This window comes from Euprymna scolopes, chromosome 29 (assembly GCF_053919585.1).
Source record: "Euprymna scolopes isolate OS-2025 chromosome 29, ASM5391958v1, whole genome shotgun sequence".
Classification (NCBI taxonomy): Eukaryota; Metazoa; Mollusca; class Cephalopoda; order Sepiida; family Sepiolidae; genus Euprymna; species Euprymna scolopes.
Genome location: NC_136510.1, coordinates 115,035,184 through 115,062,904, shown reverse-complemented (window position 1 = coordinate 115,062,904; position 27,721 = coordinate 115,035,184). Strand labels below are relative to the sequence as shown.

The 27,721-nt window shown below is 34.0% G+C and overlaps 1 protein-coding gene across 4 annotated transcripts in view; it reads left to right on the top strand.

The window, feature by feature from the left end:
* Positions 1 to 1,229: 1,229 nt before the first annotated feature.
* Positions 1,230 to 27,721, top strand: part of LOC145252837 (opioid growth factor receptor-like protein 1) — a 90,230-nt gene continuing 63,738 nt past the window's right edge. For 2 of the 4 annotated variants that reach the window (XM_080112811.1, XM_080112808.1), the window contains exon 1: positions 1,230 to 1,545. In XM_080112811.1, coding sequence (XP_079968937.1) covers positions 1,396 to 1,545 — 150 coding nt within the window. In that variant the 5' untranslated portion in view covers positions 1,230 to 1,395. Of the gene's footprint in view, positions 1,546 to 22,658; positions 23,140 to 27,721 lie in introns of those variants that run through there. The other 2 variants (XM_080112810.1, XM_080112812.1) reach the window with 2 other exon arrangements.

Genomic DNA, 27,721 nt, shown 5'->3' with positions numbered 1-27,721 from the left:
GTTAGTGAGGAGATTTTATGAAGTGTTTAATTAGGGGGGCGGTTCATTAGGAATTTGTTAACATTAGACTTGAAGACATCCAAGTTGTAGTCCGGAGGGAAGCAGGCAGACGGAACAGAGTTCCACAGGCGTGCAGTTCTAAGAAAGAAGCTTTGCTCATGAAATCCGCATTTTGATTTAGGCATAGATATAGAGTGGGGGAAATTTTTCACAGTGGATTCAGCTAGACGGGTGTTTTTCGTGAAAGATTGGCGAGGGGGGACCAGGGATTGGAGTTCAGACGAGCACCTGCCATGAAAATAACGATAAAACAAGGATAGGCTCGCAACGTCTCTTCTGTGGGAGAGGGGTTGCAGGGTAGAGAAAAGGGCATCCCCCACTAAACCACGAAGTCTATTTTGTACTCTGTCAAGGCATGATAGGCTGTTTTTGGCAGCTCCTGCCCAGATATGGCAACAGTATTCCATCCTTGGCCGTACTTAGCGATTATCAAGACCCCTAAGATGTGACACTCACATGTCGGACATTATTTCTCGTCCTCATGTTACACTCGAGGCTACTTTTTCTTTTCTTTTTTTTTTTTTTTTACTGAATAAACGCTTCAAAATAAATTAAACCACTAACAACTTAGCCAGCTAGGTAGAAAAATCGATTTTGCCCTTTTTAAATCAACAGTAAATAAGTAGAAATATTTTTTTTTTAAATATTATGCAGTCTGTAGTTTCATTTTTGAACAGAATAAACGCTTTAAAATATGTGAAACCACTAACAACTTAGCCAGTTAGGTAGAAAACGGACACTTAGAAAATCGATTTTATTTTTTTAAAAACAACAGTGAACAAGTAAAAATATTTTTTTTTAAATATGGGGGGTGCAGTCCCTTTTAAAAATATCTCCTTCAAGAACGGTCATAAAATGCAATCAATATTTATTCAATAAGGGACAAGTTTTCCTACCTAGCAAAAAGGGACGAGTTTTCCGGGCACCACAAAATATCGTTAGGAACCCAACAAATATATGTTACCGAGACATATATTGGGTAGGTTTCTAACAATATAAGTAGAAGACTTTTTCGTACCTCTGTAGATTGTAAAAGAACCCCTAAAACTTAACATGACTAGTCTTAATTTTTTTTAAATTTTTTTTTTTATTCTTTTGTTGTTGTTTTTATAACAAATCGGGAAATCTTTTATGGTCCGTTTCATTTTGAATAAAATGAAAGTAATTTTAGTTTTCCTTTAGTTTTTCATCCGTTTGTTTCGTTGCTTTGCGTTTATATTTTGTGCTAAAAAAACAGTTCTCAAAAAAACTTATAATTAATTTTCGTTTAAAAAAAACAAAACAACTGGGTTTATTTTTCCTTCAAAAACAGAATTTTTCTCTTCAAAACCAACCATGTCTTTTGATGATTCCATTGTAAAAAAAGGGGTGAAACAGATTCAATATTGGATGGAAATATTTGTTTTGAAAATCCAACAAAACCCAGCGACTAGTTATGTGGTGGTCGCCGTCGTCGTCGTCGTTCCCTTTCTTTATAGATATCAGGTAATGTGATTTTAATTTTTTCTTTTTTCTAAAAAAAAAAAAAAAAAAAAAAACCGCGCTATTTTTTTTCATCGTGACGCTCGTCTTCTTATAACGAGTCGCCGTCGTTTTTAGATGTTGGCGAAATTCGATCCCTCCCTGGCCACACTAACCTTATAAAAGATTCTATTTTTTAGGCAATTAACTGTGGATGAACACCCTGAAAAACTTGGCTGAAAGAGAACACACAGACACACACACACATACGCACTTATTTTATTTTTTATTTTGTATTGAAACTTCGCAACCACTTTATGGTCGCTGAATGTTACGTCAGCACTTTGAGGCCATCATTAATATTAGGTACCGGCAAAATGGACGGACAAAAATGGGAGACCTAGTTTTGAAAGCCGATTTATCATAATTTTGTTTTTTGTAGGTTTCCGACTACATTTTGATTGTACCTATTTTATGCCTCCCCACCCACGGGACAGAGTTAGACACCAGGGTCGTTTTTTTAACGTGGAGAAAAGGTACAAAAAATAAAAATTGTCTCAGTCGTGAAGGATTTCTCCTCCACCGAAAGAGAACAAGAAATAGAAGTGCAGCACTCAGCAGTGCAGCACTGCAGCATCTGAAGAACAGATACTACACTTTGAGATATTAAATCTTTTATTCATGTTAAAAAAATACAGAAAAAAATCAACGATGAACAAAAAACTTAGGCACATGGCCAACTCAAAAGGGGGGATTTTGGGGGTCGTTGGTCATCCTTGTCACTCCAGAACTAAACAAAGTCAAAAGTTTCTCCCAGCTAGTATCTTCTTTCACCATAATACCGCATTCACCCTTTCATATTGGGGGACGTCCTAGTAACTCCCAATTTTTAAAACATTTTTTATTGACGTGTAAAAACAAAAAAGATAACAATAAAATGGTAACAATAATTCATTTGTGTCGAGGGCTAGGGAAGAAAAAACAAAAGGTGATTAGTAGGACCCTCCCAACCCCGTCTAGTTGATAGACTGCCCGTTCCACTAGGTTTGTAAAAGGAACCTCGCTTCTGCGGGTCAGTCTCTAGGTGGGGATGCCCTCTAGATGGGGGTGAATGGAGAAAAGAAAATTTTTGTGGGTAAGGGATGGAGGTTAGTTTGTATTTCTTTTTCTCCAAGATGGGTAAAATTTAGAGGAAGGGGTGAAAACAAAAATTGCAGGTAAGAGGGGATGGGGATCTTGGAGGCTTCCTAATCGGGGAGAGATGGAACACACACTCAGCTAGCTGAGAGACTACTTGTTTAATTTAACTTTACAGAACTGCGCGTTCCACACCTAGGCGGGGAACACGTATTCAAATTTGGCTCCTCTTCGTACACACAGACTTGCCACATGTATCCATCTTCTGTCAAATGCCGCGCGATGCAGCCTTCTTCAATCACATCTGATCTTCACCCGTAGTTGGTGTTTAAAGAACGCGATCAGATCTTGATCAGAAAAAGACAACACCCCCCCCCCCGGCAAAAGGCCAAGGATTTGAAAGATAAAGGACTAAAATCGTGGCCTTTTTAAGACGGTCTTGCTAAAATCCCCCTACCCAATCTCCAGAAAAGAAAGGGCAGGTTACTCTCGAAGAAAAAAATGAACCAATCAGATTAAAGTAGGCACCGCACCGCCAAAAATGGCCGAAAAATCAAGTTGTTGTTGTTTTTTAAAACGAAATTACATTTATTAAAATCCATTATTTCTGAGTAACTTTTTTTTTTCCAGAAAGATAAAACCCTGAATTTTATCATATAGAAAACAGAATAATGTAAAACTTTTTCTACTATTTTTGATTAAATTTTAAATGTTAAATTTTCCCCAAAAGTTAACAATTGACATTTTTTGTCTTGCACAAAAAACGTACATAAATATTTAAAAAAAAAGAAAAAAAAAAGGTTTTTGAAATAATTAATTTATTTATTTGTTGTCTAACTAAGATTTAGGATGATTTTCTATGAGAACATGCAAAAATATTATAATATAAGTACCTGGATTTCAAATAATTCCACTTATTCATACAGGTAACCAGTTACTTCGCGTCGATCTAGACAATGTTTACGTTTCTATTTAATAAAAAGCAAACTATGGAAGACCAAACAGGCCCCCAAAAAACTTATTTTTCAGTAACGAAAAATTCAATGTATTATTAACCCTGAGGCTGGCCAGTACCAGATGGGTGACCATTTGTATGAGTTTGGTTTTTAATGTGTATGTGTATGAGGGCCAGGCTCCCCAAAATGGGGGGGGGGAGCAATTTAAAGCAGAATAAAAAAAAAATTATTTCAGTGCGTTTGGTCCACCGTAGTCGAAAGGCAGCAAATGTTTTCAAACGGGATCGAAAAAAATTATGCTATTTTTAACACAAAGGGCACAATATTTATCGAATTTTTTTTTTTTTTTTTTGTATCGATTCTTTAAAGCATGTCCTGTTTAATAATGGTCATGCATTATTCGGCTCGCTAAAAAGAAATTGTTAATTTATTCATCAAAGATTTTAAAATGGCTTTTTTCGTATAAATATTTAAAAAAAAAATTTTTTTGTTTTGCTTAACTTAAATTAATTATTTTACTTAACATATTCACCGAATTTCACACTTCAAAACTCAAAAGCGGGATAATTAAACACAATCGAAGTTCTGATATTCAGACATCAAAATAAGGTATGCAAACAAGTTTTTTTTTTTAATCTATAATCCTGTCCCTTACAACAACACAATATGTTGTGTTCAGTTTCAGATGATTATTTTAAGCATATTTGGACCCCCCCCTCAAAACAAGGGGGGTTGTAAGCAAAAAAATATATATATATATAAATATCGTTTGTGAAAAATATGTACACTGTTATAAAGTTCATTCTTCTCTTAATAATCGCTGAAAATTTCGTATTGGTCGGATAATTACCTGATTTTTGGTAGATTTTTAAAAAGATGGTCCGTCAAAAAGTCCTTACCTGCCCCCCCCCCATTTTTGGTGATGCCTAGATTAAAGAATGACTTTATGAAGAAGACAAGCGGATATTTTTATTTTCAATTTACATGATGTTGATAAAGTAAACAAAATCACAGGCTTCGATATTTTGTTCTATGCTTACAATGGTTATTTTTTTAAACAAAAAATACTGTTTAGCAATAGCACCGACCCTCAAAAAATTCTCTGGAATTTGTAACGCTAAACTTGGATTCAACCACTTAATTTCCAAAAGGAAAAAAATATTTGTGCACATGAAAAAAAAAAAAAAAAGTTATGAAAATGTTTTCACGGCGAGCTACCAAATTCAACTAAATTTTGAAGTTAAATAAATTCATTGTAAAAACTCCTTTAAAAATATTAATTTTCTGGGTCTATTTCAAAGGTAATTAAAGTAAAGTCCTAAGATATTGAATTAAATACTTAAAAAAAAAAAACACCTTGTTTGTACAAAACATAAATTAATACGCCCAAAATCGAGTGATTCTGGTGTTCGCAAAACGCAACAAACTAAAATTTTGTAAACAGGAAAATTACGGAGGCCCAAAATTGACTGTGAAAATGACGTCATGTAATTAAAAGGGAGGAAGTTCTTTTTTTTTTTTTTTCAGTCACGCATCCGTACATTCCTTTTTTGAACGTTTGTATTAATTTTTGGATTTTTCTATGTTCCTATTTTTAAATTAATTTTTTTTCTTAATTATTGTTCAATATTATGTAAAAAAAAAATATGTGACGCCGAAAGTTTCACATTCTTGCGAGCAAGGAAATTATTAAAATCTTACAAATAAAAATTATGCGAAATCGTAATTTAAAAAAAAAAAAGAAATAGTTTTTGCAATTATAATTTTTTTGTGTGAAAATATTAAATAAGCAATGCTTAATTCAATGGTAATATCGTTAGTTCTAGAAATTCATTTTTCTTCGAGTTATATAGAATTCATTAATACCGATTTAGGGGCTTTTTTCGTAATGATCCTATAAAAATTATTCAGATACGTTACAACAGAACACCAACCACTCTAATTTGTTTTTTTATGGGTATTCGAGGTCACTGACAACAAATCTGATACTCAAACCGGGGGCACATTTCGTATATTCGTATATTTGAATTTATCTTAAATATTTCAATTTTAAAGGGAGATAACTTCCGTTTTTGAACACTGATACTCAAATCTATATATATAAAAGCGAAAATGTATGTATGCATGTATGTATGTACGCTTTTCCTCGATGTCCACAAAAGGTTTCTTTCAGAGAAGCACTCGCTCGCTTATCATCTATAAATTGTAATATCTCACACTTAACCACGGAGCTCGCCTATCTATTTAATTTTATTGACTTTCAAACGTTAATTATTCAGCATTTCCCGCATTGGCACGCGTTACATTCGGTTTTCGGTATAAACAAAAAGCGAAACCCGAGCCAGTGGTCTCTAGAGAGCTAAGTAACGTTTGTTCAATGTCGACTTCGTCATATCAGACGGTAGCTTTCATTTCGAGACGAGACACTCCCCCTAATAAACAGGGAGCTGGTTTTCCCCGAACTTAGTCAAAAACAAACAAACCGATTTATTTACTTATTTATTTAAAAACTGTCCCGCACAAAATCGTGACTGCTGAATAGCTATCGCCGTCACGTCAATCAAAAACGCGCACCTGTTTTTTTTTTTTTTCACACTTTACTATTTTCCAACTGCGTGTCACCAAGGCTTCGTTTTTTTTCACGGGCATCTGTCTTTTTTCACATTTTAGGCTTCGGGTTTTTTTCACACACACCTACAAACACTCGGGCAACGCCGGGTACCCCTCGCTAGTAGAAAAATAAAAAAATTTATTATTGAAAGGGAGATAATCACTAATTATTTATCAGTTAGTTATTTTTTATATAATGTTTTTGATATATTCTGCGGTGGGTGGCCGTAATAAAAGGATATTCAAGAAAGGTATTCCACAAGGAAAATAAATGGATAAAGAGGTTCTGAAGTTAATAAAGAAATAGAGAAGTTTATTGAGAATATTTACAGAGACAGAATGTTACGTTTTTTAAATGTTCCCACCCAGGGAAGGCCCTCACAACCGGTGACCGGTGATAACGTTCTTTCGATAAAAAGTTCCAGCGGTGAGTTGCTCATCTCGCCATAACACCTCCCCCTAAGAACATTTCTTCCAAGAGAATTTGGCTTAATATAGTTTGCTTTTTGGCTTGGGGCTCAGCCAGTTAACTTTTCTTTTCATCCTTGTACTTTTTCTCCTCAATATCGTTTGAGTGGGTGGAGTTGGTGGAGAAGCTGGAACTCTCAAATCTGGAGTAAGTTCTGTTAAGGGTTGGGGAATATTAAAAGAATCATACAAAACCTCTAGGGACAGGTCATTATCTTCTGCCTGTTTGTAGCCATCAGTGTGTCGAGGTCTTAGCTGATTTATATGCCTGCGACAGTCGAATTTATTACTTCTTACAGAATATAGCATGTGTCCGATTCTTTTCATGATAATCCCCTCCTCCCAAACATTTTTTCCACTCCTGTAATTCAGGAAGAATATTCTGTCACCAGGTTTGTAAAACCCTGTTGGAAAATTTTCTTTTGTTGTTGTTACTCTGGTTGCACTTGGTAAAATTCTATCAAATACAGATCTGATTTTCCGTGCAAACATCAGTTTGGCTGGTGACGAACCGGTATCCGTGTTTGGGTTCGGAGTTATCCTGTACACCGATAAACATTGTTCAAGACTCTTCTCGTCAGTGTCCATGTCTTGGTTTTTCTTCAAGGCTCTTTTGAATGTATTGACGAACCTCTCTGCTAGGCCATTTGACCTTGGGTGGTAGATTGCCGTTGTTAAATGTTCAATGGCTAGAGCCTTGCAGAATTCTTCAAATTCTTTGCTGGTAAATTGGGTGCCGTTGTCGCTGACAATAGTTTTAGGCACTCCAAAACGACTGAAGAGAACTCTTAGTGCATCTATTGTACTTATCGAAGTAGAGTGTTTGTATTTAAACTTCTGGCCATTTTGTGAAACTGTCGACGACCACTAAGAAATAATGTCCATTTAAAGGACCTGCATAATCGATATGTAACCGAGTCCACGGTGTATCAGTCTTTGGCCACGAGTGTATCTGCACAGGTGGTGCCTTTGCTGCTAGCTGACACCCTTGATACTCTCTCACGAGTTTTTCAATGTCCTGGTCCATCCTAGGCCAATACGTATATCCACGCATTAAAGCTTTCATTCTCGACATGCCTGGATGACCACTATGAAATTCTTTTAAAATTCTTCTCTGAAGCGTAGTCGGTATGACAACTCTGTCTGCGTACATCAAGGTTTGAGCACAAATGGAAAATGGTAAAATTTTAGGGTCTTTCTTTGATTTTCCATTTAGTTGCACCAACTTTTTCATTTTCACAATACAATCATCCTTTTCTGCTGCCTTATTTATTTCGTCTAGAGTCACTGGTAACTCTCTGATTGTGTTGCACAGTAATCCGGAGAGTTCTTTTTCCTCTGTCAATGCAGCTATTACTGTGTCTTCCAAAGGTTCAGCACACTTTTGGATGAGCCTGGACAGTCCATCTGCATGTCCGATATTTTTGGATGAAATATACTCCATTTTAAAATTATAATTTAGTAGAGTTATGCTCCATCGTTGGAGTCTGTTTGCAGTGTGCGTAGGTATGCCTTTTTTAGAGCCAAAAATAGTCAATAAGGGTTTGTGGTCGGTTTGCAAAGTAAACATCCTTCCATGAATAAATCTATGGAATTTTTTAATGGCATAAATAATCGCCAAGCGATTGCAACATCTAAATCAGCAATCATCGTATCCATTATTTGCTGAAATAGTGCTGGGGCCACTTTTAATCCAAAAGGAAGTCTTTTTAATCGGAAAAGTCCTAGATGAGTATTGATACACAAATACTTAGAACATTCTTCACTGACTTTTACCTGAAGGTAAGCTTCCGATAAGTTGATTTCGGAGAAAATTCTACCTCCATCCAGCTTTGTAAAAATGTCTCCAGGAGATGGAAGTGGATAACTATGATCCATCAGACAGTCATTAAGGCCTGTAGAAAAATCGGCACATACCTGAATCTTCTTATTTTTCTTTTTAACATACACAGTGGGGTTCGCCCACTCAGAATAGTCAACTTTTTCGACTACACCATTCTTCTGTAGTCTTTTTAGTTCAATTTCAATATCTTCTTTTGAAGAAAAAGGCACATTTCTTTTTGGTCTAAAAACAGGTTCCACGTTCTGTTTTAATTCAAAATTTACTTCAGTTTTGGTGCACACTCCTAATCCCTCTGAAAAAACTGTGGGGAATTCACTTTTTAACACTGCCAGAAAATGGTCATTTTGTTTGGAATTTTTCTTTTCCAACGCTCTTACATTATTGCAAAATGAATTTATGGGTAGCTCCCATAAATCAAACAAAACAATCCAATCAATTCCAAAAAAGCAAGAATTTATTCCTGGAACAACTGAAAGGTTTGAGGAAAAAGTTTTCAATCCAAAAGAAACACTGCAATTAAATTCTCCCATGAATTTTAATCGCTCTTCGGAAACACCTTTTGCAATTTTTTGTGTTTTTCTCAGTTTTGGACCACCAATTCTCTTCCAGGTCACTTCATCGATAATTGATATATTGCTACCTGTGTCTAAAAGTAGCTTCACTGAGTGACCATTTATTTGTGTGTGAACGAATTTCCGTTTCCCTCCTTTCTTTTTTTTTTTTTTTTACACAGTGATCACCACTTATCAAGGCCCGGAAGCCACTCAGGGATAAGGGTTATTGCAAGTACATTACGTTAGTGAGGAGATTTGCTGAAATGTTTACTTAAGGGGGCGGTCCATTAGGAATTTGTTAACATTGGACTTGAAGACATCCAAGTTGTAGTCCGGAGGGAAGCAGGCAGACGGAACAGAGTTCCACAGGCGTGCAGTTCTAAGAAAGAAGCTTTGTTCATGGAATCTGCGTTTTGATTTAGGCACAGATATAGAGTGGGGGAAATTTTTCACAGTGGATTCAGCTAGACGGGTGTTTTTCGTGAAAGATTGGCGAGGGGGGACCAGAGATTGGAGTTCAGACGAGCATCTGCCATGGAAATAACGATAAAACAAGGACAGGCTCGCAACGTCTCTTCTGTGGGAGAGGGGTTGCAGGGTAGAGAAAAGGGCATCCCCCACTAAGCCACGCAGTCTATTTTGTACTCTGTCAAGGCAGGATAGGCTGTCTTTAGCAGCTCCTGCCCAGATATGGCAACAGTATTCCATCCTTGGACGTACTTGGCTTTTATATAGATAGAGAATTGCATCCGTAGTGAGATATCTTCTGGAGCGGTAGAAGGATCCCACCATCTTTCCAGCGACCTTGGCAACAGACTTGATGTACGTGTTCCATTTCAGATCAGGAGTAAAGGTCAAACCCAGAAGCTTGTCAAAACACGGGGCCTCACTCAGACGAGAGCCATCCATCACAATTGATGCCAGATGGGGATCAGAGCGTTGATGATGTAAGGATAGCAGTTTGGTTTTGGATGCATTAAAGGTAACCAGTCACCTTTTCCCCCACTGAACCACGCGCTCGAGATCAGAGGAGAGAGAATCAGAGAGAACTTTGTCATTTACAGCCTTTGATGTGTTGCCGTAGATGGTCGTGTCATCAGCATAGATGTCAACGAATGATTTAAGTATGTGTTTAGGGAGGTCATTGATGTAGATCAGGAAGAGAGTTGGGCCCAGGATTGACCCCTGAGGGACTCCAGCATTTATATTGCAGGCCTCCGATTTTTGTCCATCTACCACTACTCTTATGAGCCTATCGGAGAGAAATGATTTAATGATTGAGAAAACATTTCCAGTTATACCGTAGCTGGAAATCTTGTGAAGTAGACCCTTATGCCATACCTTGTCGAAGGCCTTTGATATGTCAAGAGCAATTGCCCTAGAAAGGAAGCCTTTGTCAAGAGATTCACTAATCCTGTGGGATATAACCGTCAGCACATCTGCGGTAGATCTTGCAGAGCGGAAACCATATTGTGTGTCACTAAGAAGGTTATTTCTGCTGAGGTGGTTGACTATTTCTCTATTTAATATGGATTCCAGCAACTTACTCATAACACACAGGAGACTTATTGGTCTGTATTGAGAGGGAGATGACTTATCACCTGAATTCTTAAATACAGGGCAAACTGATGAGGTCTTCCAGGGAGTCGGAAAGCACTTCTCCTTAAGGCAGCGCTTAAATAGTTTCGTAAGTATGGGAGCAAGTTCTGGTTGAAGCTTTTTTAACACTATAATTGGGATGCCATCAGGGCCAGTTGCTTTACTGGAATCTAGGTTCTTTATTAGCTTGGCGACCTCATGCACGGATATTTGTATGTTACCTAGCTTGTTCTGTGTTATAGGAGGAAATATTGGGAGTTGATGGCCTTCGTCGCATAGGGTAGAATTAGCTGCAAAGTTCTTTGCAAATAGTTTGGCCTTGTCTGACGCTGACGAGATGATCTCTGGTCCATTGATAATGGTTGGGATAGAGCGCACACTTCTGTTCAGGATCCTATTTGTTATTTGCCAAAACTGGTGGGATCCAAGCCGCTGATCAGCTACCTTGGATTTAACAGACTGGGCATATAGATCTCTTGCATTTTTTATTACTCTTTTACAGTGGTTGCTGGCAGACCTAAAAGCAGCTTTAGTCTCAGTGCATATATTACGTTGGTAGCTATGGAAAAAGTGATTTCTGTGCGCGATAGCAGCAGCACATTCTGGGGAGAACCATGGCTGGCTGTTAGGTTTTTGTTGGAATTTTTTAGATGGTATGAATTGGTCTATGCCTGCAATTAACCATTCGGTCAGATCTGATACTATAGAGGACACATCCTTTTTAAACATGGAGTGCAGAGGTAAATCAGATATGAATGTACGGAAACTATCCCAGTCGGCCATAGAGTATCGGTATACAGTACGGTGGAGGGGTACGTCTGGGGGCTTCTTACATTTCGTTTTTATCTTAACTGATACGACGGAGTGGTCGGAGGATCCTAGAGGAGAATGAATGGAATATGAACATAGCTCAGGGGAAGTTGAGAGAAAAAGGTCTAAGAAGCTTGCATATTGACCGGGTGTATCGGGCACACGGGTGGGTTCGCGAACAATCTGAGTGAGATCATAAGCAATGGCAAAATCATGACAAAACCTCCCCTCATCGTCTGTCTTATTTGAATGGGTCAGCCATTCCACGTTATGGACGTTGAAGTCACCACATATGTGGATGTTAGCCGAGGGATGTGAAGACAGTATGTGGTCTATTTTCTCAGATATGCTCTTAAAGATAGTAACTCCGCTGTTATGGGGCCTATAGAGGGCAAATATAAATGCAGTGGTGTTAGCAAGTGCAACCCTGAAGCACATATAGGGTAAATTAGGATCTTCTCTAGAGATATCCCTGCCACACGGGAAGCCATCCTTAATGTAGGCACATATTCCATGCCCATGGCGATCTTGGGGGTCAGATTTAGCTGTTAAATTTGAGTATCCGTTAATTATGAACTCATCTAGGGAAGTGGTCGGCCCTATTCCAGTTTCACTTGTTTCTCCTTGTTTTATTTCTTCTTTGGACATGACCACATGTACTTTTGGCTTCCATTTCCGTCTTTTGTCTTGCTTAGTTCGGCAGTGGGATGCCCAGTGTCCCACTAGGCCACATTTAGTACAATGTTGGTCTTTATAAGGGCAGTTTTTTCTTAAGTGCGGACCCGCACAACTCCAACATTCAAATCTTTTCCCTTTGTCTTTTGGAAATATCTTCTGTTTTACTACCTGGACTTGGGATGTGACTTTTCCCTCTATCCTCGTAGTGTCCCTTTTAACATTTATCAATTTTTTACATTCTTCTGTCACTTTTTGCAAGTTCATTTCCGGGTCTTGCTCCATGATTGATAATATCCTTGACCTTAAATCCTTGTCCTTTGGTGCTGTCAGTCCCTGGACAAATATGTAGCACTTAAACATGTCCACTGATAAATCCTTTAATTTAAACAGTTCACACTGGGCGTTGACTTTGCCCGCATATGTGACAATGTCATCAGTTTCGTCTTTTGACATATTTAAACACCTATACCGTGTATGAAAAAGACTATCTCTTTCACCGAATATAACACACAAAATTTTCACCGTTTCAGAAAAAGAGATCTCTTCCGGTTTTCACGCAATATCAAATTGGTGAATTTAGTATTTTCTTCTGTGCCCATTTTTTGGAGTAATAGTGTTATTTTTTCCTCATCTGACCACTTCTCGTATCGTTTTGTAAATATCGTTTCAAACCTACGATAATAGGCTGGAAATGTGTCACCTTTTTCTGGGTAATATTTAAACTCTGACAGCGAGTTCGCTATACCCTCAGCCGAAAAAAATCTGGATGCACCCTCCTTAGATTTTTCTGACAAAATTGTTTCACAAAATAAGCGATTATCCGTCGTTTGTTGTATTACAAGAGTTTCGAAACGTTCTTGTTGAATTAGCATTTATTTTTGAAAATCCATTTGGGCTTTTTGTTGAGCAATTAAACTCTCAGTTAACATTTTCGTCAACGTCGCTATTTGTTCCGATGTCATTTTCTTTTTAAATGTATCAATAGCAAGTTAACGTATACCACAGAGAAAAAAAAAAAGTATTGTTCAAAAACAAAATGCTTATTTTCACAGAAAATTGTCAATACATAGGAAAAGTTCCAAAAAAAAAATTACCATTAAAATAACACTTGACAAAATTTCAAGAGACTCTTTTTTCGTCTACTTCAGCAGACACACGTAAACTTCTTTTAAAAATTTTCTTTATTAAATAAACACAGATTCCTCAGTATTGTTCATTTGTTGGTTTTTTATCGTATTAACCAAATACAAAAAACATGTCCGTTAATCATGAAGAAAGTCACAATTTACACACGCACACACACACACATTATATAACGTCGACTCTTTGGGAGTTTAAAAAGAGAAAAACGGAGTTTAACTCGTCAATAATATAAAAATTATTTTTTACTTGCGCAAATTTGTGGCAGACACCAGTCTTTCGCTTTCTAAGAAGCTTTTTCTTCAATTAAAAGTGAACTTTGTGAACAACAATTTTCAGAATGTTCTCGGTTACCACGTGTTTTTTTTTTCTTTTTTTTTTTTTTAGATGAATTTACAGTTTGTATCTCATCTTCGTCGCCAGTTGATATATCCTGTGGTGGGTGGCCGTAATAAAAGGATATTCAAGAAAGGTATTCCACAAGGAAAATAAATGGATGAAGAGGTTCTGAAGTTAATAAAGAAATAGAGAAGTTTATTGAGAATATTTACAGAGACAGAATGTTACGTTTTTTAAATGTTCCCGCCCAAGGAAGGCCCTCACAACCGGTGACCGGTGATAACGTTCTTTCGATAAAGGTTCCGGCGGTGAATTGCTCATCTCGCCATAACAGTTTTAAAGATAGTAATATTAATAAAATACATTATTGGAACTACCATGAATCTTATTGGTAGTAATTAAATAATAATATTATTTATAATAGTAACTATAGTATTTATAGAACTAATATTAATAAAAATAATAACATAAATTCAAAGCGAAATAGATAATAAAATAAAATAGAAAATAATAGTAAAATATCACATAAGATGATAATAATAATAATAATCAAATTATGATAATAATAATAGTTATTAAGTTATAAATTATAAATTTTAAGATAGATTAAAAAGAAAATTTTATGATTTATGGTGACTTAAATTTGTCAATTTCTTTTTTTTTTTACAAGATGGTCACCACTTATCAAGACCCGGAAGCCACTCAGGGATAAGGGTTATTGTAAGTACAGTACGTTAGGAGGGCGGTTCATCAGGAATTTGTTTACGTTGGACTTGAAGACATCCGACTTGTAGTCAGGAGGGAAGCAGGCAGACAGAACAGAGTTCCACAGGAATGCATCCCGAAAGAATTTTATCTTTTAAGTTTAAGAGAATATATATATATATATATATATATATATATATATATATATATATATATATATATATATATATATATATATATATATATATATATATAAACTTATTTTATTTTCACAATAGTATTGAAAAAAGAAAAGCTGTTTAATTTAACTAAGTGATTTCAAACTTTTACATGAAAAAAATCAAATACAACCATTTTGAAATTACTTGGTTAAACTAATGCACATATATTATTGTGGCTTACCAGAAAAATCAACTCTAATCAAATTGATTCCATTATATCAGCTGAGTTACCTGATATACAAACTGATCCAACCTTATTTGGAACAGTAAAGATTCACATAAATCATTTGTCTTGTAGTAATATCTATAGACATTCACCTTACATGGTTGATGGCCAATGTACAAAAAGATATCCTAAAATCTTTCCACTTAAATCTCAGTTTAGGATGGTTATCTGTCTTATAGGAGAAAATCGCCTGAAGATGGTGGCTTTGAAACTATGGTTGGCTGGCATGTAGTTGACAATAGGTGAATTGTACCTTACTCTGAAAGACATGCAATGCTGATATAAATGTTGAGTTTTGCAAATATTAAATATATTTGCAAATACATAAATAAGGGATCTGATGCAGCTATGTTTTCCTTACAAAAAAATGTTTGTGATGAAGTTACATGATGTGAACTTGGTAGATATATCTGCACTAATGAACATTTTGGCATATTTTGGGGTTTCCTACTTATGAATTGAATAACAATTCAGCAGCTTGTAGTTCATCTTGACAAGTATAAGAGGGTTTATTTCACAAACAAAAATTCTAGCCAAATTGCCCTAAACCCAAAAGATGCATTTTTTAAATTATGTGAACTAGATAATCTGGCAAAAAAACTCTTATTTATAATCACCTTCCATCTTATTACACGTGTAGTAACAACACATGCGGGAGAGAAAACGAGGACCTGATTTTTGGTGAATTTTTAAGTAAAGCGAGGAGTCAAAATGTTTATACATTTTGAGCATTGGCTATTCATTTTGCATAACCTAAAATTAAAAAAAAATACCTTATTTGTACATAAAATTAATTAAATTAATCCCCAAAAGCGAGAGTTTCTTAACAGGTCTAACTTCATGCAATCAAAACAAATAAAAATGTGTCGCGCATAGGTTCTACGGAAACCCAAAATGTCAGAAAGTCAATGTTATTTAAAATTTTATTTCCTTATTTTTGAAAATTATTATAAAAATATTCATTAATTTAGGTAATCCTACTTGTTGTAATAAAAAGGAAGTGTTTATTTAATTAGAATATTTATTTACATTTTTACATGATGACTTGATTCATTCTTAAATGTGTTTTGACGACAAATTGAATTAATCTTTTTTTTAAATAAAGAAAAAAATGCATTTTAAATGTGAAAAAACTCAATTAAAATCACTGATTACATTGACAATGTATTCGTTGAAGAAATATGTAAAAGCAATTTATTAATAATTAAAGAGAATACGGTGAGTAGAATGTAAATCCTGTATGTTTCCTTTTTGTTTTTTGTTACCATTTTGCCCATCTATGTTTGTTTAAATTAATTATTATTAAAAATAATGCCAATTAAAATTGTTTTTTTCTTTTTTAATGAACCTGGATCTCAAATTTTTTTTTTCAGGATTATAAACAAATTTACTATGCTAATATTTACACCATCATGCATACAAAAAAATATAATATTATAGGCATGACCAACAAATGGAAAAATAAACAAGTAGTTGTTATTTTTAAGACGAATTAAAATCTATTAAAATCCATTATTCTTGAGCAACTTTTTTTCCTCGAAAGATAAAAGCTTGAATTTTATCATATGAAAAGCAGAATAATATAAAACTTTTTCTATTTTTAAAAAAATTTAAAATTTAAAATTTTCCAAAACTACACCATTCTCCAACATTTTTGTCACGATCGCTAAAACATAGGTACGTGCAAAATGAATGCCGATGCTCAAAATGTATAAACATTTTGACCCCTTTCACCAAAAACCAGGAAATTAACCAATTTTAATGAAATTTTCAGTATTTATAAAATAATGATCACAGAATGTAATGAACCCATTATTTTTCATTTAAATCTTAGTGGAAATATTTAAACAAAAACTAGCTTCACTAAAGTTATGGTTTTTTGTAGTAAAATAAAAAAAATGAATGAATTTAATTTTGCTTTTTTATGAAAATAATCATCGTAAATTATAACAATTTTTACAAGAACATTACGATAAAAGCTCCTAAAGTCTGTATTAATGAATTTGATATAACTCGAAAAAAAATTAATATCTCAAACTACTAATATTACAATTGAATTAAGCATTGTTTATTTAATATTTTCATGCAAAAAATTATAACAGTAAAAATATTTCTACTTTTTTTATAATTACAGATTTCACATAATTTTTATATGCAAGATTTTAATAATTTCCTTGCTTGCATGAATGTGAAACTTTTAGTGTAACATAATTTTTATATAATCTTGAACAATAGTTAAAAAAATTAATTTAAAACCAGGAACATAAAAAAATAATTAAATTAAAAAATGTTAAAAATGATACAAACGTTCAGGAATAGGAATGTATGGACGCACGTCTGGGGGAAAGAAAAACTGGCGCCTCTATTTACTTTTAATATCATGACTTCATTTTGAAACAGCGTTTTGATTGGCTGTAATTTTGGGCTTCCGTATAATCGTATTTAAAAAAACTTCATTTGTTGCGTTTTGCCGAACAGCAGAATTAATTGCTTTTTTTTGTTCAAACAAGGTGTTTTTTTTTAATTCAATATCTAAGGACTTCACTTTTCTAATTATCTTTGAAATAGACTCAGAAAACTAATATTTATCTTTTAAAGGATTTTTACAATGAATTTATTTAACTTCAAAATTGAGCTGAATTAGTTAGCTCGCCATTAAAACATTTTTATTATAACTTTTTTTTCACGTGTGCAAATATTTTTTTCCTTTAGGAAATTAACTTTAGTCTCTAATCTTTCAAATACAATCAAAAAGTAGTCGGAAACCTGCAAAAAAATTATGATAAATTGGCTTTCAAAACTAGGTCCTCCTCTCTTTATTTGTCCATTTTTACCGTACCTACATTGAAACATTTTTTTAAAAGGTTTTCGAACCAAATAATTTTTTTCGTTTAAATAAGATTTTTTTTTTTTTTTTTTTACAAAGGCATCACCACATTATCAAGGCCCAGAGGCCACTCAAGGATAAGGGTTAAAGAGTGTACAGTAGAAGTTGGTCAATATAGTAATCATTAGTAATGAAAATTTGGTAAATTTAATAACTTATATGGAACGGCTCATCAAGAACTTATTTACCTTAGACTTGAACACAACCATATTGTAGTCAGCCGGAAAGCAGGAAAACGGAAGACAATTCCACAGGCGTGCAGTTCTAAGAAAGAAGCTTTGTTCATGGAATCTATGTTTAGGTTTAGGCACAGATAAAGAGTGGGGGAAATTATTGATAGTGTTTACAGCTAGACGAGTGTTTCTTGTGAAAGTTTGGCGAGGGGGGACCATAGATTGAAGCTCAGTTGAACACTTTCCATGAAAATAACGATACATCAGAGACAAACTCGCAACATCTCTTCTGTGAGATAGAGGTAGTAAGGAGGAGAAAAGGACATCTCCTACGAGGCTACGAAGTCTATTTTGCACTCTATCAAGGCAGGACAAGTCCTTTCTAGCAGCTCCTGCCCAGATGTGGCAACAGTATTCCATCCTTGGACGTACCTGGCTCTTATATAGATAGAGAATAGCATCAGCAGTGAGATATCTACTGGATCGATAGAAAGATCCCACCATTTTTCCAGCGGCCTTGGCAACAGATTTGATATACGTGCTCCATTTAAGATCAGGAGTAATGGTCAAGCCCAGAAGCTTGTCAAAACTTGAGGCCTCCTGAAGACGAGAGCCATTCATTTCAATTGATGACAAATGTGGATTAAAATGTTGATGATGTAAAGAGAGAAGCTTGGTTGATTATAAAACATGCAAAAATATAATATAAGTACCTAAATTTCAAATAATTCCAATTTTTTACATCACTTTATAGATTTGCATAGCGAAGTTAAAAAAAAATTTAATGATACTTTAAAATTAAGTACAAAGGTCTGGATAGGAAATAAGCTATATTTGGCCATGTATTTTTAACATTTAATTTGACCAAGTCCAAATGTGACTTCAGATCACACATTTTAATGGATTTAGGACTACCTCATACTGCTTCAGGCGTTCGAATACTTGTTGCACGTGATTGATGTGCATCTGTCTATTTTGGCTAGCAATGAGTACATTGTCTATATATGCACAGATGAATGTCAAATCCAACAATACTTGATCTATGAACCATTGAAATGTTTGTGCTGCATTTCGCAGTCCAAAACGAATTCACAAAAACTTGAACATTCCCAATGGTGTGATGATAGCTGTTTTTGGAATGTGTTCGGGCTCCACTGGCATTTGGTAATATGCTCTGGTTAAGTCCAATTTTGTAAGGAAACCATTATTTTGAGCCATTGCTGTTATGTCCTGGATGTGTGGTACTGGGTACTTACCCGGTTTAGTAACAGCATTCAGTGCTCTGTAGTCTCCACATGCACGCATTGTATTAGGGTCTTTGCTGACTAAATGGAGAGGCGAAGCCCAATTGCTCACTGAGGCCAAACTATGCCTAAAATTATCATTTTCTGAAATTCAGCCTTAGCAGCTGCTATCTTTCCTGTGCTAAGTGCCTAGTTTTGTGATGGACAGGTGGATCTTTCATTTCAATACTGTGTGTGTGATGGAGTGTGGCAAAAGGGTACTGACATTCAATCGCATTCCTTCAAGAGATTCAGGAAATCATTGTCCTGATTTGCATGCACCACTGCTCAACATAATGGAGCACCAGCCCTGACTACACCACATGCTGTAAGATGTGCTACTGGATCTAATAAACACTGGCTTGTTATATCAACAACGAAGCCAAACGCTTGCAACAAATGAATACCTAAGATAGCACTGTCTACATCAGCCACTATAAAAATGTGGGTAAATGCTCTATGCAAGCCCGACTTGTAATGTGAACTTACAGGGAGGAGATTTCTTGTCAGCTCCAGTTGCGAGAATGAGAGACACCTGTCGTTTGCTATCCACTAAAATAGATGTTCCCGAGTTTTTATTTACCACACTCTTTAGGTGGCAAGAGTATAATGCACAACAGTTGATGCTGCAGTCTGTTGGTTTAAGCATTTCCCAGACTCATAGCTACACGGTTGGATACAGGAATTTGTTTTCTCCTGAAACCTTTTGTGCTTCCAGCACACGTTTGCTTCCCTTTTAAGGTAAGCCTTGAAATGTTTTCTGCCATTTTATTTGTGCAAGCTTCTAATCTCTTCTGCCCCTCCATTAGTTTTGATAGCAGCTAATTCTTCTCTGACGTCTGAACACCAGCCAACTTCTGCAGGCATTTTAAAAACTGTGACAGCATGCTATCCCCCAGGGTTTTCTGCTCCAATAACTGTGAAATCCGCCTGTGCATGGAAACTATCACTGCCATTGTAACTCTTTGCTGAAGGATGTCATATGGTTTTTCCATGGGAGGAGGCGATAACGTCCTGAGGTAAGACAGCTGCCATGCGACAAAACTTATTTGCCTGCCCGGATATCGCTTTCTATATAATAGAAATATAGATCTAGCTACATGAAATACACGGTCGTTTCGTACATCAATCGGATTTAAACTGAATGTAGGCGACGCCATTTCATATTTGTTTATGATTATTTTTTGTTATTTATTTTTTATTTATCTACAGCGAGTGGGCGGTTGGCTGAATTCCCACACTATATAGTAGTAGCTATTGCTGATACATGGAAAGAGAAGCAGGCAGCGTGTGACGTAACTGTTTACTTCAGCCAATCACGAGGCAGGCGCCAAGTGCAAGTTAGTAAAGAAAGCAGGTCGCCATATTGAAAAGACATTTTGATGAGAAAAACATATACAGTAAATGATAAATAACACATTTCAAAACATAAATCTGTCGCAAAAACGTAACCAGTTTTTATTTATTTACTTATTTATTTATATGAAAACATTTTTTTAATAAATTTACATGTTTCTACTTTAATTTTACTATTATTTCCAACTACTTTGACTATCGAATTCGTGTCAAGAATATTTTTAAAGGAAGGAATAAATTTTGAATTTATGTTTTCCCTATATTATTAATTTAAACTATATGCATCTTACACGTGTTCTAAGTCATTAGACAGTCACCAATGTTGTAAGTATTAGGGGTCTCATAGTTGATTGAAGTACTGAAACTAAAAGTACTTAAAAATGCAAATAGTTCACAAGTACATAAATACACATTTATTAAGAATTGACAAATGTAAAGAATAAAGTAACATCACAATATAATACAACAATAATTTGGTACTCATTTTAGAAGTAGTTAGAGTTCTACTCTATCTCTCAAGGGGGCATAGTTCGCACGGGAGATAAAAACGTACCACCTTCCCTTGTCAAGGCTGTGACTCACTGTGTGCCACAAGGAAAGAAACTCTCCTGTGTATATCTTAACCAGTGTTATTTGGCCATATTCCCCGACAAATGGACCTTTTGCAAAATGTTACAAAAATAATGTATTACAGTAAAGTTACAGAAAATTACAGTAAAGTTAGACCCATTGAAGTGGCAGATGTTTTTAATCATAACCCCATAAAACGTGTTTTTTTATACAATAAAACTTTGTATTCACTTTAGTTTGAATTGAATATTTTTGGAAATTGTGTTAAAAAGTTCTTGTTAACTCATTTTTAAGATTTTTTATTTTTACTTCAAAATTGTTGAATCAATCATTATGAGAAAAAGTGATCAATAAAGAAATTTATTAATCTATTTTATCGAAAACTCTGCTATCGTTTCTCAAGAATCTTTTTAATTTCATTTTTTGTTGTTTTTTATCGTTTTGTTTTCGGAGGGAGATATACTTTTTACCCCACCTTTCTCTCAAAATTATATTTAAAAAATATTAAAATTTATTTTCTTTTGGAGGGTAGGGGCTCTTTCTAAAACCAAATCTCCCTCAGTATTGTCTTTAATTTTCTAGTTTTTAGTGATTATCAAGACCCCTAAGATGTGACACTCACATGTCGGACATTATTTCTCGTCCTCATGTAACACTCGAGGCTACTTTTTTTCTTTTTTTTTTTTTTACTGAATAAACGCTTCAAAATAGATTACACCACTAACAACTTGGCCAGCTAGGTAGAAAAATCGATTTTGCCCTTTTAGATAAGTAGAAATATTTTTAAAAAATATTATGCAGTCTGTAGTTTCGTTTTTGAACAGAATAAATGCTTTAAAATAAGTGAAACTAAACTGTAGTGAAGCCAAGACTACTATTCCTCCATTACATGTCTCTTTCTCTCTACTCTTTCCTTTCCCCTTCCTTCCCGCCTTTCTCCTTTCCTCAAAAATGTGACCAGAGGTTGTAACCAATCAGGACGGATAACAGATAAGACAAAAAGAGAGATACAAAAAGTGTTGGAAGTAAAAAGACGGAGACGCAAGTGCTTCCAGAGTCAGGGGACAAAAATGAAAATCACGAACTTTCTATAACCCGATGCGGCATGCCACTCGTACGCTGAAATGAATATAAAACCGTTTCGTTTGGAAGTTCCTGTGTTTCTTTATTATTATTCCCAAGTCGATTTCTACTCCCGTCTTATTAATTTCGACGACTCCCCAAAAGGGGGATCCGCCGAAATGGTGACCTACCCAACAAGAATTACATTATGGTAACCGCCATAAAACCACTAACAACTTAGTTAGGTAGAAAACGGACACTTAGAAAATCGACTTTATTTTTTTTAAAAACAACAGTAAACAATTAAAAATGTTTTTTTTTTTTAAATATCTCCTTCAAGAACGGTCATAAAATGCAAGTGATATTTATTCAATAAGGGACGAGTTTTCCTACCTAGCGAAAAGGGACGAGTTTTCCGGGCACCACAAAAAACCGTTAGGAACCCACCAAATACCGTGGGCGTGAGATATATTGGGTAGATTTCTAACAATATAAGTAGAAGACTTTTTCGTGCCTCTGTAGATTGTAAAAGAACTCCTAAAACTTAACATCACTAGTTTTAATATATTTTTTTTTGGGGGGGGGGGGTTCTTTCACCCACCCACCCCCCGTTTTGATTTTTTTTTTTTTTTTTTAACAAAACAGGAAATCTTTTATGGTCCGTTTCATTTTGAATAAAGTGAAAGTAATTTTAGTTTTCCTTTAGTTTTTCAACTTTTTGTTTCGTTGCTTTTCGTTTATATGCTAAAAAACAGTTCTAACAAAAAGTTATAATTAATTTTCGACTAAAAACCCAAAAGAAAACTGTGTTTATTTTTCCTTCAAAAACAGAAGTTTTCTCTTCAAAACCAACCATGTTTTTTGATTGCATTGTAAAAGGGGTGGAACGGATTCAATATTGGATGGAAATATTTGTTTTGAAAATCCAACAAAATCCAGCGACTAGTTATTTGGTGGTCATCGTCATTGTCGTCAGTGTTCTCTTTCTTTATAGACATCAGGTAATGTGATTTTAATTTTTTTTTTCTCAAAAACAAAAGAAAAAAAAAAAAACGCGCCATTCTTTTCATCGTGAAGTTCGTCTTCTTATAACGAGTCGCCGTCGTTTTTAAATGTGGGCGAAATTCGATCCCTCCATCTCAAGGCCGTCATATTGTTTTGTTAGGCGTATGGTGGCAGGAAAGAACAAGACAAACAATATACGTTTAATTTTAAGCGATTGATTGCTCAATCGTTTATTTTTAAAATAAATTTAAAAAACTCAAATAAAATAAAATGTTCTTCAGTTCAATAGTTTGTCCCTGCTGTTAATATTGTTTATTCAGCATTTCAGTCCTTATCGGCGATAGAAGAGATATACAAAAATAATTTTGTTGATATAATATGTCATTATGCATTATTCCTTGTGTTGGGTTAGGGTTAGGGGGATAATCAGCATAGACATAGCAAAATTAAGCGTATTTTTCCAGATATAATTTGGGACGCTGAAATAATCAGTAGAACAATGAAACAATGTTAGGAAAAAGAAAAAATGATTACACGGAAAAAAAAATAAGGTAAATATAGGGATACGTTACAACAGAACACCGACCACTCTAATTTGTTTTTTTAGGGGTAATCGAGGTCGCTGACAACGAATCTGATAATCAAACCCGGGGCAAATTTACAGTTTGCATGGTATTACCTCCTGAACCCACGAACTACTTCCCGCCATTTACAGCTTCCACTTATGGCACGCGCGAGCGCGCGCTAACATAAACGACGGTTGTTGAATATGCCTTCACATATCAAACTGCCTTTTCACATGACGTACGAATCTTTTGTGGAATATTTAAAGTTTTAATGCATTATTGCATTTTAAACAAAATTTTAACGAGTGGTTTAAGCAGTAAGCACCAAACATTTTTATGTTTTTCGTTTTTTATTTTTTTTAATTTACCGATTAGAATACATTTTAACATTTTCTTTTAGGAGATTTTGCTGTTTTCATTGGTGGAGGAGGCGAGGGGGCAAGGGTGGTGTTGGGGTATGCATGTAAATTAAAAAAAAAAAAAACTCGAAAAACATGAAAATGTTTGGTGCTTAAACCACTCGTGTAAATTTTGTTTAAAATGCAATAATGCATTAAAACTACGTAAGACAAAGAAAAAAAAATCCCGCCCCCAAAAGTACTGTAATATATATATATTTTTTTTAATTTTGTTTTCTTGGAATTTAGAATTGTCCGTCAATGAGGAAAAAAAAGTCTCGACATTACCCCCCCCCCAACACTTGGAATGCTTTTCTTCTTTTTCATATAATTTTAAATGCTCCACAAAAGATTCGTACGCCATGTGAAAGGGCAGTTTGATACGTGATACGGTTATGTTGCCGCGCGCTCGCGCGTAGCGTAAATGAAAGCTGTAAAATGGCGGAAAGTAGTTCGTGGGTTCAGGGGTTAATTTGGGGTTTGATTATCAGATTGGTTGTCAGTGACTTCGATTACCCCTAAAAAAAAAATAGAGTGGTCCGGTATCCCTATATTTACCAAAACTTTAATCATAGACAGAAATGACTAATTACCTAAACTAAAGAAAAACAAATTTCTTATTTTTTTTTAAATTTTCGTTTCAAAAATTATATTGACGGTTTACGTAAAAATTATTAATTATTATGCGGCGCATAATTTATGCGCCCCAACTAATACCTTGCAAAATGAAACTAGTAAAAAATAAGTAAATAAAAAAATTAAATTAAACTTTAATCATAGCTAGAAATTGACGGTTTAAGTACCCTTCAAAATCTCCTTCAAAAATGTTTTCTATTTTCGTTGTTTTGTGTTAATTATTATGTGCTTCAAATTATACCTTGATAAATGAAACTACATAATAGTAAAATAAATAAATAAAAATTAAACTTTAATCGTAGCCAGAAATTGACGGTTTCGGTTTAAATACTTCAAAATCTCCTTTAAAAAAAAGTTTTAATCATCCTGACGCTGACTGATTAACTAAAATAAGGAAAAACAAATTTATTTTTGGCACTTGTACAGTTTAATGAAGACATTAAAAACTGAAAATGTAAAAAAAAAAAAAAAAAGTTTAAATTGTACGTATCCGTTATGGAATGAAGATCTCAAAAAAATATTTTCACGGAATTTCACCAAGTAGTTTTTATTTTACAGCACAGCGAAAAAACAATTTATGATACTGAGCAAAAGGTTCGATTTTTAGGAAGAAAAGCTGATATTAAAGATGGGGAGGGAGTGTCGGCGCTTTAACTGGAGTTATCTCCCCGTGGCATTTATAAAATTCAAACAAAATTTTTTTTTTAATGTCTGCCTTCAACGCGCTCTCATAAAAACGTGTTTTTCCGCTGTAAAAAAAAAAAAAACTACTCGATCAAATTAAGTGAAATTTTTTTTTTGGGGGGGGGGGAGATCTTCAGTTCAAAACGGATACGTACAATATGACCTTTTTCGATATTTTCATTTCTTTTTAATGTCTTGATTAAACTGTACAAGTGCCCACAATTGTTTTATTAAAATTATATTTTTTACGCAAACTTTTCAATAAATGTTTGTCCAATTATATTTTCATAAATTTTTATACAATAAATAGGTACGGGCAATTAATGGCTGCTTAGGGGGGTATGGTTTTTAACGCCGGTTAATCATAATAATTTTAATTTTCGAGTACTTTTTTATTGTATTTGAAAGATTATAGTTTAAAGTTAATTTCTCAAAGAAAAAAAAAGTGTGAAATAAAACAAAAAATACATGGAATAATTTTATCTCAAATCTGAAAAACCCTAGATTTCACGTAAACATTCATTTCATTATGACAAAAATCGTGTTTACATTTTTCTGGCAAGAAAAATATAGGTTTTCTGGAATTATTTCCAAGTTAAATATTAAGTTACAATCTTAAGATAATGAATTAATACAATAAATGTACTTTTGCAAAAAAAATAAATAATTATCCAAAAATGTATCACTGGTAGGAACGAGACCTGTTCATCGCATCCAAAAAAAACTCTGGCGGCAAAAATTCAAATATGTATGGGAGGACAAATTAGACATAATTTATGTCTTTATTTAACATTATTCCGACATCCCGAGCGACTTTTTGGGGTTTTTCTTTAGTCGAATATCCTCCTTCCTTCATTTAAAAATGCATAAAAGTTAATAAAATTCATTAATTATACTACTGACAGTTTATTCTTTGAAAAAAGAAAAGTTAGCACCATTATTTATTAATATTAATACAGAATTACAATTGGTTAAGAAAACAATTTATAATCATTGAAAAAAATACACACTAAAAAAAATACAGACTTATGTTAAAATTTATGATAATGTTTACGTGAAATTTAAAGTTGATAAACACAAACAGGCGGGTAGTTGAAAAGAGGAGGAGGGTGGGCAAAACAGGCTGGCTTTCTTTTCAACTCTGCGCATCCGTATTTACCGACATGAAACGTTCGTATAATTTTTGCCATTTTTTAATTAAATTATTTTACTATGTTCCTGTTTTTAAATTTATTGTTTTTTTTACTTTATTTTCCAAGATTATATGAACATTATTTTACGCTGATAATTATACGTTCTTGCGTGCAATGGAAATATTAGAATCTTACATGTAAAGATTACGTTAAAAAGGTAAGCGTAAAAAAAGCAGAAATAATTTTTGCAATTATATTTTTTTTTATATGAAAATATTAAATAAACAATGCTTAATTCAATGATAATATTGGTAGTTCGAGAAATTAATTTTTCTTCGAGTTATATTCTAATTCATTAATACGGACTTCAGGGGCTTTTTTCGTAATGTTCCTGTAAAAATTATTGTATTTTTATTTCATTGTTACAAATTACGATGCTTTATTTACTTAAAAAAGGCAAAAATAAATTCTTGCGTTTTTTATTTACTACTGAAAACCATAACTTTAGTAAAGGTATTTTTTGTTTAAACAAAATAATACATTTTCACTAAGATTTAAATAAAAAATAATGAGTTCATTATATTTCGCGATTATTATTTGATAATTACTGAAAATTTCATCAAAATTGGTTGTCTAACACAATTATTTTTATTTTTTATATCTCGTAATTCTGCATTAATATCCTAAGCCGACCACCCCAACCTTATAAAAAGATTCTATTTTTTAGGCAATTACCTGTGATGAACATCCTGAAAAACTTGGCTGAAAGAGGACACATACACACATACGCGCACACGCACTTATTTTATTTTTTATTTTCTATTGAAACTTCGCAACCACTTTATGGTCGCTGAATGTTATGTCAGCACTTTGAGGCCATTATTAATATGACATGAAAAAGTACCCGGCAAAATAGTAGTTTTCTGATTTTTTTGTGTGTGGTAAAAATTAATATATTATAAAATTTTCTTTTTTCAATACCATTGTGAAAATAAAATAAGTTATATACATATATATATATATATATATATATATATGACTACTTCATTTAATCACATAAATTAATAAATGAAAGTATAATTTTATGCCTAAACTTAAAGTATTTACTTCAACAGTGCTCAATACACAGGTAGAACTAGGTAGTAATTTATAAAAAATATA